At 38.6% G+C, this 15,269-nt stretch overlaps 1 protein-coding gene across 1 annotated transcript; it reads right to left on the bottom strand.

The window, feature by feature from the left end:
* Positions 1–11,635: 11,635 nt before the first annotated feature.
* Positions 11,636–14,639, bottom strand: LOC306665825 (uncharacterized protein). Its single transcript, XM_079147441.1, has 2 exons — positions 14,288–14,639; positions 11,636–12,234 (listed from the first exon to the last, which is right to left on the bottom strand). Exons 1-2 carry the CDS (start codon positions 14,389–14,391, stop codon positions 11,775–11,777), a joined length of 564 nt encoding a protein of 187 aa, XP_079003567.1. The 5' UTR covers positions 14,392–14,639; the 3' UTR covers positions 11,636–11,774.
* Between the last annotated feature and the right edge of the window lie 630 nt (positions 14,640–15,269).

A 15,269-nucleotide genomic window follows, 5' to 3' on the forward strand; every position in this document is an offset into this window, starting at 1 on the left:
AATAGATACTCAATAAATATTTGTTGAGCAAATATTGGAGATTATCCACAGCTTGGCCTATCTCCAGTATAAAGCAAGACTATTAAGATCCAAGTTTTATAAATTAGGCAATGTTTTTAATGGCAATTTTATTTTCTCTAAATTTGCCATCTACTTTGAAAGTCATTTTATTACTTTCAGATTTATCATCCCTTTTACAAACAGTATTCTCATCTTTTTCTAGTTTATTTTTCAATTACGTGTGACACTTATTTTGAATTATGGCAATTTAAAGTTGATATTTCAACAAGTTTTAATTGCTTAATTGAAATATGAATTCCTACTATGAATTCAATGTTAGTGAAATGCACCAGATTTATATTCCTATTATACTGGCACTTTCATGGTATACATATCTGGATAGATATATAAATGGGTAACAGCATTCAGGAATTCTGAAAACCAGGAATCTTTTTGATGAAAACACAAACTCAGGGCATCTTGTTCCTCTGCATCCTCTGATACATGCCCTCTAAAACCAGTTGTACTGGTAGAAGTTTTATGCCACAGAAATCTGCCTGCCTGGAAGAGAACTGAGGTTTATTTAGATAGTAGGTTCAAAGTACTTTGAAAACTGAAGGGAAAAAATGTTGAACTGTTAAAATATTTTTAGTAACATAAGATTAAGTCTCATTAATGTCACTTATTTGGACATTTTCCCTTCCTGGTCCACACTGCCCTGCCTGGAATACCTCATGTGTCAGTACACTATCCAATGACTGACATCTGTTTGGGCTCACACCTGTCCTAAGAACTTAAGTTGAATACCAAACCTTGAGTAGTGGGCCCGGAAGTTTCTCCAAATTATGTATAATTATTTAGAATCAAATTAGGCTAGGGTAAGGAATACCCTATGGTTAGCACATAGGAAAGTCATTTCCCCCTAGATCTTATTGGTTCTTGCACCATTTTATAGCTAGTAGACATATCCTAAATTATCATGTAAGAGCCCAACTGTTATGTAACCATAACTGGTGGCAGGTTGATTACACTGGAACACTTCATGGAAGAGGTAGCATTTTCTTTCTGGAATACACATTTACTTTGGATATGCATTTGCCTTTCCTGCATGCAAAACCATCATCTGAGTTATACCTTATCCACCATCATAGTATTCCACATAGCATTGCTTCTAATCAAGGAATTCACTTCACAGCAAATGGGTTCAGGGTCATGGTCTTTTTTTCCCCCACCATCCTGAAGTAGGTGGCTTGATAGAATGGTAGAGTGACTTTTTGAAGATAGTTCTAGCACCAGCATGGTGGCAGTACTGTAGATGTAGGGCAGGGTTCTCCAGAAGGCAGTCTATGCTCTGAATCAGCATCCAATAACTGTTCTGTTTTCTCCATGGCCAGGATTTGCAGGTTCAGGAACCAAGGGATGGCACTGGGCGTGGCACCATTCACCACTACCCTTAGCATACCACTAGCAGGTTTTTGCTTTTTGTTCCTGCAACTTGATGGGGTGGACTTGTGGTGGTTAATTTTGTCAATTTGGCTAGGCCACAGAATGTTCAGATATTTAATCAAACATTATTCCGTGTGCTTCAGTTGGTGGGAGGGTGATGAGATAAGAATTTAAATTGAGCAGTTTGTGGTGGCACAGGCCTGTAATCCCAACTACTTGGGAGGTTGAGGTCACAAGATTACTTGAGCCTGGGAGTTTTCAACCAGCCTTGCAACATGTGAGAACCTATCTCAAAAATAAACAAATAAACAAAAAATAAAACATTTAAAGGGGTACACTTTAAGTAAAGCTGATTGCTTTCCACAATGTGGGGGGCTTTATCCAATCATTTGAAGGTCCACAGAAAATAAACAAACTAGCCTTCTTGCAGAAAGAATTTCTCCAGTAGAATGCCTTTGACCTTGATCTGCAAGGTTGACTCTCCTGGTTCCACAGCAACTGCCTCAGGACTTGAGTTTTAACACTAGCTATCCAGCCTGCTGGTCTTGAGATGACAATTCCAGTGTGGCTTCCTATCGCCAGTCTGCCAGCCTACTTGGCAGATTTTGGACTTGCCAGCCTCCATAGTCATATGAGCCAAATTCTTATAATAAATCTCTTTAACATGCACATCCTATCAGTTCTCTTTCTCTGGAGAGCCCTAACATAGATATTTCCCAGAAAAGAAAAAAAAAAAATTGTGTGACTGTCAATTTATATAGAGGAAAATAAAGGCATTCAAAATATTCTACATGTACTAATGTCCATAACATACTATCAAAAGTATCAGAGGTTTGCATTATGTATGCTTTGTCTTTGAGATCTAGTCATCACTGGGCTTGGAATGCACACACTTGAAGTGTCACCATGCTCTTGCCTATCTTAGAAACAACTATTTTTAAAAATTTTTATCAGCCTCTTATACATAGTATTTGTGTTCCTTTTGGCAAAGTTATATATACAAGGAATTCTATTTCAATCCCCACTTACCCTCCCTTTTCCTGCCCTCCCCCTCCCTTTTCTCTCTCCTTTATTCTGCTGATACTCCTTTCTCTTTTATTTTTGATTGATACTTTCTATGTTTTTGTAAAGGAGAAATTCCCTTTAGTGCATTTATATTTGTACATACCACGATTCTGTTAGATCCATTCCATATTTCTTCCCCTTTCCAGTCCTTTCTCCCTCTTATTCTCTTACTTCTACTCCACTGACCTTCTCTCCATCTTTATGATATTGGATCCCCTTCCCCACTGCCTTTTTCCCCTTATTTTGCTCTAGCGTCTACATATGAGAGAAAACATTCAACCCTTAATTTTCTGAGTCTGGCTTATTTCACTTAGCATGATTTTTCTTCATTTTCATCTGTTTACTGGCCAACGCCATTATTTCATTCTTCTTTACTGTGGAATAAAACTTCATTGTGTAAATGTACCACATTTTCTTGATCCATTCATCTATTGATAGGCATCTGAGTTGATTCCATAGTTTGGCTATTGTGAATTGTGCTGCTATAAACTTTATAGTGGCTGTATTGCTCTAGTATGCTCATTTTAGTTCCAAGAGTGGGGTAGTTGGGTCATATAGTGGTTCCATTTCCAGTTTTTTGAGATATTGCCACACTGCTTTCCAGAGTGGTTGTACTAATTTGCAGCCCCACCAACAATATGCAAGTGTACTTTTTCTCCACAATCTCACCATTATTTATTATTATTTGTATTCTTAGTGTGGTTTTGATTTGGGTTTTTTTTTTTTTTTTTTTTTTTTTTGAGAAATTTCTTTTTAGTTCTTTTTTCCCATTTACTGATTGGGTTATTTGGGTTTTTTCTTTTTCTTTTGCATTGAGGTTTTTGAATTCTTTATTTATTCTGGATATTAATCCCCTGTCATAGGAGTAGCTGGCAAAGATTTTTTTTCCTATTCTGTAGGCTCTCTCTTTACTCTCTTGTTTCTTCAGCTATGCAGAAGCTTTTTAATTTAACATTATTCCTGTTATTGAGTCTTAGTTTTATTTCTTAAGCTTTAGGGGTCTTGTTGAGGAAGTTAGTGCCTGTACCTATATGGTGGAGGGTTGACACTATGTTTTCTTCTAGCAGATGCATGGTTTCTGGTTTAATTCCTAAGTCTGATCCATTTTGATTTGACTTCTGTGCAGGGTGAAAGACAAGCATCTGATTTTATTCTTCTACATATAGATATCCAGTTTCCCAGGACCATTTGTTAAAAAGACTATCTTTTCTCAAACATACATTTTTAGCACCTTTGTCAAGTATCATATGGCTGTAAGTATGTGGGTTTGTTTTTGAGTCTTCTATCCCATTGATTTTCATGTCTACTTTGATGTCAATACTGTGCTTAAAGTACTATTTTTTTAGAAACATGGTTTTAGTGGAACTTTTCCTTTTTTTATTAACTGAGACCCAGAATATCTCAATTACTTTATCACTGCAGTTAGTTTAATTTTATAAGCTAACATATCAGTGATACACAATAAAACCTAATTTCAACTTTTATGTATTGCCAATAGTGGAAAATTACTTTATTTTATAAAATATATTTGTTGTATATGGTGTTGCCTAATAACTGTTCACTGAATACAAGTTAGGAAGAAAAATAAAAATGAGATTTAAATATCCTGGCTACCACATTCATTAAATCAATCATATATGAAACTGGACCATAGGGGAAAAAGCACAAAATGATGGGGTATATTCTTAGAATAATTCCTGAAACTTTTATGAGATATTGAGGCTCTGTAGAGCAGTTTACAAAATAAGATGAATTCTAGTATAACATTAGTAGGCTTCCTACAAGAGGGGAAAAAAGCAATTTTTGAAGTTCCTTCAAGGACAAAAGATAATGGATGTTTTTATAGTTTGCATCTGGACTAGCTCTATTAGCATCATTAGTGGTAATGTATTCCAGAAGCCATTTAATGTAATTATGCAGATAATATTATTTTCGTTAAGAATGTTGTGGAATTTCAAATAAGTACATTTTTTAGATAAAATAGTTTAATCTTCTAAGAGTAGTTTCCTGGCAATGTCTATTACCTCCACAGTAAGAATTATGAAACTATAGGTTGAGAGACGACTAATAATCTTCACTTTTGTGACTCACATATAGATACAATCTATTTCTTTACATCACTAAGTCAATATAGAAGTTCCTTTACTTTTAGGTCTTTTCCTAAAGATGTTTATAATATCAGCATACTCTGTTAAAAGTATGTTAATTATAGTGAACAGTGCACATACACACACACACCTTTTTTCCTATTTGGCCACATTTTAACCCTTCTTGAGTTGCCATTCTGACTTTCTCTGGGAGAACAACTCTTTCAGAGAAGTGTTCACATATTTCAGAGGATATAAGTCTTGCGTTGATTCCTTGGTCTTAGGGGTTAGCATTTGAACTGATTGGCTAGTCAAAAGCATTGCAAACCCTTCCCTAACACAGTGGTGGTGATGCTACTGCGGCTGCTGTTGTTGTGGTTACTGATGATTTAAATCAGGGGCACTCTACAACTGAGCTATAGCCTCAGTCCTTTTATCTTTACTTTTGAGGGTCTCACTAAGTTGCCCAGGCTGGCCTCGAATTTGTGATCCTCCGAGTCATTTAGTTGCTGGGATTACAGGCGTGCACACCATAGCTGGCACACAGGTATTATTTAAAACAGATGGTCAATAAAAGTAGTTCTGGGTCTCAGATGGAACTCTTTAGTCTGGGGATGCCGTTAGTACAAAATACAAGCCAAGCATTCTAGTCACCATGATGAATTCACCTCTAGGACATAAAGACAGCCAGACTGAGTCCTGATGATTGAATTGTTCCCAAGGATCAAGTCATATCAGAAATCTTATGTTTTATAATTCATTGAATTACTTTTTTTTTATTAAGACTGGATGGTTTGATTTCAGTTAGTTCGTTTCAAATAAGAGATTCTAATAGTCATGTATTACAATGTTTAAAGAATATTCTTTTAAGCAACTCTTTCTCCCACCCACTTCCTGAAAAGGTAAGTTGTCCTTGTCTTTTCCAGTTGTTCCCTACATAAAGTGCTTTCCCATTTTTTTCCTGCCTGATTACACTTCCTCATTTTATTAAGTACTACTAAATAATTCTTATTTTACTCCTTCTAACTTTGAATTCTCCTCCTAAGAACTTTAATTGAATTAGCTTACATATAATATTCATATTTTCTGGTTTTTTAAAAATTATTATGTATTTGTGTATATGGATTATAAAGTCCTTGTGGCAATTACAAATAATACCAGAGTAGTTCAGTGTTTCCCACACACTTAGCAGTAAATGTTGAAGAGTGTCATTTGGTGTTTGAAATTTTTCATCCAGTGTTAAAGTTCTTTCTCAAGTTTAAGATACTTCAGAAGACCATATTAGGTGGGAATATAACTCCAAGAACCTTTAAATGTTGGGCTTTACTATGACACAGAATTGGTAAAATGTCCTTTTTGTAAATTTTTACTTATGACTTCATCATATGGTGCAAAGATGCCAAACCTATAACACAAAGTCATTCACATGACTCTTTATTTATTGCTGCATTGTAACCACATTAAAATGTATAGCTTAAAGTGAATAATTTCTTATTTCTGATGATTTTATGGATTTGGTCAACTCTTCTGTTTTGCCCAAGCTCACATGTGGGTGGTATGCACCTAGCTAATTGTTTGGACTCTAGTTCAGTTGGGTTGTTGGCCAGAGTTTGGGTTTCTCTCTCTTCTCAGGTCTTCCAAAGTTGCAAAAATAGAAGTTACGAGGCCTCTTTAAGTTTAGCCTTTTAAGGTGCATAGAGTTATTTCCAAGGCTGCATTTTCTTGATCAAAATAAGGAGAAGCCCAGTTTAGGAAAAAACTGGTGGTGGTGGTGGGGGGGAATCACTCTCCACTTGAGAACGGATGGAGATGCTCATTGTAGGACACACCCAGGGTGGGGATATTGTAGTGACCATCTTAAGAAATGATCTACCACGCGGTAGATGCTAATTATAATTGGAATAAGGACAGAATACACTTTTTTACTTCTGGATACCCTCCATGCATACACTATAATTATTCACAAACCATTTTATACCCATAAAAGTACTTAGAATGAAAACTAACGCTTTTTATTGGGAAATAACTATTTCTGAAGTGACAACTATTAGGACATACAGTTATTTATAAGTAAGAACACATTCATGCTGGTCTATTTCCTTAGACTTATTTATACAATTGAGCTGATAATTTGTAAAATATATAGACTTTGGTCATATTGAAAAAGGCAAACATAGGGCTGGGGGTGTAGCTCAGTGGCAGAGCACTTGCTTAGCATATGTGAGGTCCTGGGTTCAAAATAAAGCAAAACATAAATACTGTTGTGGTTATTACCCATCCTGCCTTTTGTTTTTCTCTGTAGCATTTCAGTTTTTGAATATATAACTGATTTGGAAGATCCATATAGGCCTTGAACCAAAATAATGTATTATGTAAGTCTGGAAAATATAGCAGTATATCTAATGTGCCTTATCTTTTGCATCTGAAATATTTTTACATTTTCTATGAATTGTGGCTTATTCAAAAGTTTTATATTGTTTATACAAAGTTTTAAATATGACAGACTTTTAAGAATACAGATATATGTGTAATATATGAAGGAATTCATGGGAATGGTAAATGTGAAATTCAGTTGTTTACCTCAGGTGGAGAAGAGAAGATGATGACCAGGGAGCCATAACTACATGAGGAGTAGCATGTTTTATTTCTTAAATTAAGTGGAAGATATACAGGTACTTGTCATGCTTTTCTTTATATATTTTCTGTGTGAAATACTGCAAAATTATAAAGAGAATTTTGTTTTATATTTATCATCTGGTTAAGGTTCCATTCAAATCTATGCCATATGAAGCTCTTTTAGAAATAAACCTTTTACCAGTTTCTAAAATGTTGCCTCCCTATACAAATAATTCTGATAATTCAGCACCCATGCAGTACTATCTGATAATACCTTATCCTCTTCCTCCAAATTAAGAGCTTATGCTAATGACGTTAGAGAGGCAGGCAGCATCTGGCAGATCCTCTGCTATACACACACATCTTCTAAATCAGAGTCAATAGCCTTCCCAGTCCACTTAGTTGCACCCAACAGCTTTTTTTACATAGTACAGTTTATAAAATATAAAGTGGGCATATGTGGGATTAGTATGTCTTCCCCTGAAAAAAATGCTTGCATAATGACAACAGAAAACTTAATTTCATTATCACATTAGATCTAACTCTTATTTTGCAGAAAATAGTTTCTCATTTTCCCACAGTACCTTAAAAATATTAATTTTTAATAAACATTTCTAGGTAAAAGGTTTTTTTCTTTTTGACTACCACTTAGAGATTTTCTAAGAAAAAAAATTAAGGTGCTCTGGTTAGTTTGATTTTAAATAGGTAGTGGAAACTAGAACCAACTTAATTCGACTATCTTAGAGGGGAAATTTTATGGAAGTCAGTTCATGGTCTGTCTTTATTCCCAACCCCCCAGATTTGTTAAGATATAATTAACAATAAAAATTGTATATTTTATAGTGTACAATGTTATATATTGATAAATGTATAATGGTGAAATTATTAAATAAAGCTAATTGACATATCTAAAACTTTACATACTTACTTTTTTGTAGTTAAAACTTTTTCTAACACCTCCAAATCCTCACCAGACATCCCAGTCCTGCGAATCACCATTTTCTCTGTTCTGAGTTCACCTCTTTTTTTTTTTTTTTTTTAATTCCACATGTAAGTGAGATCATGCAATATGTTCTTATGTCCTTTTGTGCCTGGCTTATTTCACACAGCATAACGTGTTCCATGTGTGTCTATGTTAAATACAAATGACACAAATTGCTATGAATGCAAGGTCTCTTTTTTAAAGACTCAATAGTATTCCATTGTGTGCAAGTGTGTGTGTGTGTGTGTGTGTGTGTGCACGCGCTTTCTTTTCTGATTTATCCATTGTGATTTACTATCTTGGTGATTGTGAATAATACAAAAGTAAATGTATTGTTTTACTTTACTGCATGCAGATGTCTCTTTGACACACTGATTTCATTTCCTTTGGCTATACACTCAGCAGTGAGATTGCTGAATCATATTGTATGTTCTATTTAAAAAATTTTTTTGAAACCTACTTTCTGTTTACTCTGCAATGCCTCCAACAGTGTACAGGGTTCCCTTTTCTCCACATCCTCAATAGCATCTTTAGTCTTTTTATGATAATAGCCATTTTAACTGGTGAGGTGATACCTTATTGTGGTTTTGATTTGCAATTCCCTAATGATTAATGATACCGGCGGACATTTTTTGATACATGTTATCTATTTGTATGTCTTCTTTTGAGTGTGTCTTTTTAGATCTATCTTCCTTTTTTAAAAAAAATTAGGCTGTCTCCTTACTGTTATTTTATTAACCCCTTATCAGATGTATGGTTTGCAATTTTGTTTTTCTTACTCAACAAGTTTTCTCTTCACTCTGTTTATTGTTTCTTTTACCATGGGAAACTTTTTCATTTGATAACATCTCACTTGCCTATTTTTGACTGTTGTCTGTGATTTTAGTGTTGTATCAAAAAAATAATTGCCCAGACCAATGTCAACAAACTTTTAACCTATTTTTTTTTAGTGGTTTGACAGTTTCAGATTTTACTTTTACGTTTTAATTCATTCAGAGTTGCTTTTTAAAAATGTGGTGTAAAACAAGAGTCACTTTAATTCTTCTGCATGTGGATATGCAGTTTTCCTATCACCATTTATTAAGACATTGTCCTTTTCCTATCGTGTTTTTGGCAACTTTGTCAAAAATCAATTGACTGTAAATGCATGATTTATTTCTGGGATTTCCATTCTATTGATCTGTATGTCACTGCCATCCCTATTTTGAATACTATAGTTTTGTAACTACATATTGAAATCAGCTAGTGTGATTCTTTCAGGTTTATTTTTTTTGCTCAAAATTGTTTTTGTATCCCTGGTCTTTTGTGATTCCAAATAAATTTTATTATTTAAAAGTTTTTTCTAGTAACATTGGAATTTTGATAGGGGTTGAATTCAATCTATAAATTACTTTGGGTAGTATGGACATTTGAATAATTTCAATTCTAATACATGAACATGGGATATATTTCCATTTATTTATCAATTTCTTTTATTGGTGTTTTATAGTTTTCAGTGTACACACTTAATTTCTTTGGTTAAATTTTTTCCTAAGTATTTCAATACTTCTGTAAACAGGATTATATTCTTAATTCTTTTTTGGAAATAAAAAAGATTGTAAATTGTTCTTAGTGTATATAAATGCTACTGAATTATGTATGTCAGTTTTGTATCTTGCACTTTTCCTGAATTCAATTATTAGTTCTAACAGCTTTCTTTAGCATTTTAGAGTCTTTAGGGTTTCCTGTCTTGAGATGAAGTCATCTGCAAACAGAGACAATTTAACTTCTTTATTTCCAATTTGGATGCTTCCCCCAACCCCCGCTTTTCTAATTACTTCAGATTGTACCTACAGCGTTAGAATGAACAGAAGTAGTAAAAGTGAGCATCATTGTCTCTCTCCTGATCTTAGAGGGAAAACTTTCGGCTTCCTCATGCTCTGTTTAAAAACTGGGCAGTGTCAGTTACTTTTTACTATGTTCAAGAGAATATTGACAAACTTGTTTTCAGTGGTCCTCTGTTTAAATTGCTTTCCTTTTTTCTACTTGAGAATAATCCAGTATACCATTCCTACCTTTTAAAGGCTAGGAAATCTTAGAGAGGGGGTTTTTGTGCTTTAATTGAGAAGTAATAGTAAATGCAAATAAATATATTCTCCTCAAAACTAAGCCCTCATAGTTTTAGTTGGCTAAATATGTTTTTTTAAAAGAAAGTTTAGTATGTACCTGAATTTTTAAAAAATAGACTGTGAAAACTGTCTTTAAAACAAAGATTTAGATGAATACATATGGCAGAAGACACATGAAAAAGGAAGTGATATGTTCTACTTAGGTCTCACAGGAAGTTTCTAGAAGTCTGGCTGTCATCCTTCTATAAAGGTTTCTCAACATTATGGATAGTGCCTATAACATGAAAAATGTATGACCTGTGATTTATATTCTTTCTTTTTTTCTTTCATATTCTGTCAGCTACAGAGACATCACTTAGGACAGGACCTAGCATTAATTAATTAATTAATTTTAAATTTAAAAATCCTGAATTAGGGTCAGCCTTAGAGGTGGGTTCAATGGTAAATGTTGAAATCCCTGCTATACTTATGGTTTTATGATGCAACTGTGCATGTGTGTGATTCTAGAGAAATCAATTCTCCAATTCCCTTTTGTTCTCCTCTCTCTATCCTTGCCCAGTTGATACCCCCAAAATGTAATCATGGTCTCACCACTCCATATTTCTCCCCTTTTAGCCCCTCCAGCCATTTAAGCATCATCATCTGTCTGTTTCAGACTTCCCTGACCACCTTGAGTCTGCTGTACTCCAATAGCCTCCTTCCTAGCTAATGTTCTGTTCTCATCTTCACCCCTTCCAACCTGATACCCTAGGCCAGCTCCCTTCCTCCCCAAACATTATTTTCATCAGATCTTTTGTCTACAATGGCTCTTAATTGCCTTTGGAATCTAATTAAATCTTCTTCTAGACCCTCTACCAATTAACTCCATGCACAGTCTCCCTCAGCAGCCTTCTTATGCTGGCCGCCAGTTTCTGTTCTCTGGCCCAGAATGTCAAACCTGCTCACCCTCTGCCTTTTCCTGATTCTCTGCCTCACATTGTGCCAGTTGCTTCCTATCTTCAGGAACCACTCAGCTTCTTTCTGCCAAACAATTCTTTCTCCTTTTTTTTCCCCCCTTAATTGCGGAATGACCTTTCTCTCCTAACTTTGATTACTTCAACTAAGAATCCCAATTTACTGAACTCAGATCTGTCCTTTTGCAAATGCATGTATATTCATTATCAACCCAAGTCCTTGCAGGCAACAGGCCCACAAATCCTGGTTCAAGTACCCCCCAAGCTCTTGGTAGTAAGTTCCACTGTCCTTGGAGATACCGGTTTGGCCTTTCCTATACCTAGTGAAAATGCCTCTAGTGCTAAGTCTAGACCTGCATGCTCCTAGAACGTCCTGGTTCCTGCCTCCACTTCCCTCCCGTCCCATCTCCGACCCCTGGAAAAGGCGCTATTCTTGAGCAGCCATCGCTGCCCCTCTCCTCTGATTCAAGAGGAAGAAAAACCTCAAGGAGTCTTTAGGCTTTCAAATGGAACCCGTCTAAATGAGAGCCCTTGGGGCACAGCCTGGGGCCACGTGGGGAGGGTCCTGATCAGGCTGCTTCTGGGTCTTCTCAAGGCGGCTTTGCCGGGGCCTGGGTGTTGGGGGTGCCGTGATGCTGAAGCCCTGTTCGGTGTGGCGTCTCCAGTCGTCCACCTCCTCTCCCCTCTCCACGTCTACGCCGAGCTTCTGAGGCAACAACATGTTTTTGTAAATCTTGACCCCAGCAGAGCCAAAGCGGCCCTGCGTGGCTAATACTGAGGAAGGGCGGGCCAAACCTTTGGGCCGCCCCGAGTGAAGCGTGAAACCCTTCCTCCACCTGCGCTTCGCGAGCCCGCGCAGAGCCTTGCTCGCACAACTGCTTCGGCCACGTAGGAGGAGCACAGAACTCCTGACTTTCCCGCGGGCTGGGAAACGTCCAGAGCCTCCAGTCTTGCCACGTTTGGTGCCCGGGGCCCACCTGCAGGGGCAAAAGGAGGGGATGGCCTGGTCCACTCCTCTGCTAAAGGGCAGGAGGTCCCTCCTCCTCCTTCAGAGGAAGAGCCCTTAGGAAAGTGGAATGACTTCCTGAGTGGAATGGGATCCCTTAGTGATGAAGTGTACTCCAAAGTGGGGACTGGCTTCTCCCCTAGCGCCCCTCCTAGGTACGAGAACATGTCGCAGAGCGCCTGTGGAATCCAAACCATCTTTATTTCTAATTCCAGTGTAGGAGGCCCGTAGGGATTCTCCAGTGGTTATTGCCGTTGTTGCTGCTTTGCGTGTGTGGTTGGTTTTGAGTGTATGATCCCAGTGTTCTCTTGTTGATTGACGCATGCTGCTATAAAAGACACCCAGAGAAGGATGCTGGAAACATCAAGAGATGTTAAATAAATGGAGTGTTGCCCAGAGTTCTGGGCTAACCCTCACATCAGAGCAAAGCAGCAATCGCTGCGATTACTGGTGTGTGGAGCTGGAGGCCCTAATGCTGAACTTCAGCTACAAACTAGGGTCTGAATATCCTAAATGCCGAAAGTCTGGTAAATAGCAACTCCCAAATCGGAATTTTGGTGCCTCCCTATATAGTGCAATTGGGATGACTGTCCTTGAATTTCTTTTTCCTTGTACTGGCAGACATAAGGCTGTATCATATTTGAGTCAGAAACATTTCTTGCTGGACAATCGCAGTGAAGGCCTCCATCAGAGTTGACAGTAACAGCACTTCACATTAGATTTGCACTTTATTTAGTGCTTTCATGTACTTTATGTCATTTGAGTCTTACTTCAACCCCGTTGGAAAGATTAAAAAGTGATATTATCCACATTCTGCACATGAAGAAATAGATTTTGCTGATTTCCCCCAGGTTGCTGGCTAGTTAAGTGCAGAGCTGGTACACAAACGCAGGTGTTCTGACTGCAAGCCTGTTGCCAGTTCCATTACTACTGCCCAGTACCGCCTGAAGATCTTGTCCTCTCCACCCCCGCCCAAGTCATGTTACTTGGAATGAAGGCAGAGGAAGGAAGCACCACTCACAGTAAAAATGGCCCATGTTGTGGAGAAAGGACTAATTCAGTGGACTCTGAAGGAAGCAAAGTGCAGCTCTATAGGCTGAATGGATACCTTTGGTGGCAGTTTTGGAGATTGGGATGCTTTGCCTATTCTTGAAAATTTTCCAAGGATGTGTTTCTATTCAAGTGATCCTCTTGGGAAAACAAAAACAAAAACAAAAACACATCATTTTGAACCCTAAAACTGAATAAACCTACTATGTAGAAAGAAGTCTCAGATGAAACTTGGATTGAGTTAAAATAGCATTCTCGGGACTCCTTTCTACTAAATGAAGGATTCAACCTGCTATTAAGCATGGCTTCTAACTTGGTATTCTGGTCTTGATGCTAATGAGATGATGGGACTTCTCTGAGAGACAAAATGCTTGCCTATTACAGTCCCAACGTGTAGGAACTAAGGCTTGAGGTGTGTCATGTCTTCCGACCTTTCTCTGGGAACTTTTCTGGTATAGAATGTATGGTCCCCTCTGGTGATAATTTTCAAATCCCTATAAAGAACTACCTATCACTGGATGTTTAGAAGTCTTTGTATGAATCATATGCATACAGTCACCTTCATAAGTGTTTGGGAGAGTAAGGGAAAGAATGTAGAGTAAAGAGGGAGAGGAGATGGGGGAAAGTGAATTGATCGGAAACAAAACATTTGAACTGATTAGGCGGCTGTAAAATCAAGAGTAGTTACAAGCTGGTGCCACTGTGGGGCGCCAAAGTTCTACTGGGTTAAGGCCTGCACCCTTCTTGGGTGCGATGACTGAAGTCCTGAAGAACAGATGCACTGGGGGAAGAGAGAAGGGAAGAAGGAGGGTGGGGCTAGGGTGTCCTTTATTCTCCAGTTAAACTAGCATGGGAGACTTTGTTACATAACAAGTCTCTGCGTGGGGGATGAAGACTTTGTTCGAGGGGAAGAAGGAGGGTGTGAGTGGGGGAAGCTCTTAGAAAAGAAGAAAATCTCCGACTACTTAGCTGACCTGGGAGCACAAACGGTCCTCTTCGCTTCAGAAATTCTTTGGCTTCTTCTCAAACTGGGGCCACGACCTCTTTTAAAGGGGACGTGCAAGGAGGGGATATACATTTGGACCGGGTGCACTCTCCTCTCGCCACACACACATACACAACAGCGACCCAGCCCAACTTCCAGGCCCCCTACTCCACTCCGTAACCCCTCCCATGCCTGGGGGCTGCTGCTTTCAGGAAGCCGGGTTCTTTTTCCTCCGGGGCGCCGCGGGGTTGCACGTCTCCATCTGCAACCCCCGAGGACTCTTCAGCCAGGATAAAGGGCGGTCTCCCCCGCCTGCAAGCGCCCTGGATGCTCAGCCGTCAGCTGCCGAGAGGCGCTGATTTCATTCCCGCGCGGCTTTCGCGGCGGGCGGCGAGGGGCGGAGGGGCAGGGGCTGGGGGGCGGGGCGGGGGCGGGAGGCGGTGATGCGACCAGCAGAGGCTGAGCGCCCAGCCCGCCAGGGTTTATTACATCCAGCCACCGGCAAAGGTTAGGAACGCGCATTTAGAGACAGGATAATCCGAGTTTAAATATTAAAAGTAAAAGCAGAACCGGTCGAATATTTACCTAGAGACTGAGCAGATCTCCCTTTGAGAGGGGAGAGGACCGCGCAGAAGGCCCAGCTACAAGCCTGCGGCACTGACGCTGAGCTTCCCCAGTGGCAGCCGCGGGACTGCAAAGACCCACCTGGAAAGCCTCCTCCGACTGTGGAGGACGGAGGTCCTCAAATCCCCTCGCTTTCCCAAGTAGATCCGAGTCTGAGGGGCTGGGTCCAAATCTGCTGCTTTGTCATATTCTCCTTTTTAAGGGCCTCCCGGACTAACACAAAAGGTGGCGGAAAGTACGTTGGATCAATAGCAAAGATTGTTATTTAGATAACGAATTAATCTCCCTGTTATAATACTTTTTATAGTGAACTTTGTACCCCTTCCATAAGAAAAAGGAATTTAAAG

This window comes from Sciurus vulgaris (assembly GCF_902686455.1).
Source record: "Sciurus vulgaris genome assembly, chromosome: 7".
NCBI classification, from domain to species: Eukaryota; Metazoa; Chordata; class Mammalia; order Rodentia; family Sciuridae; genus Sciurus; species Sciurus vulgaris.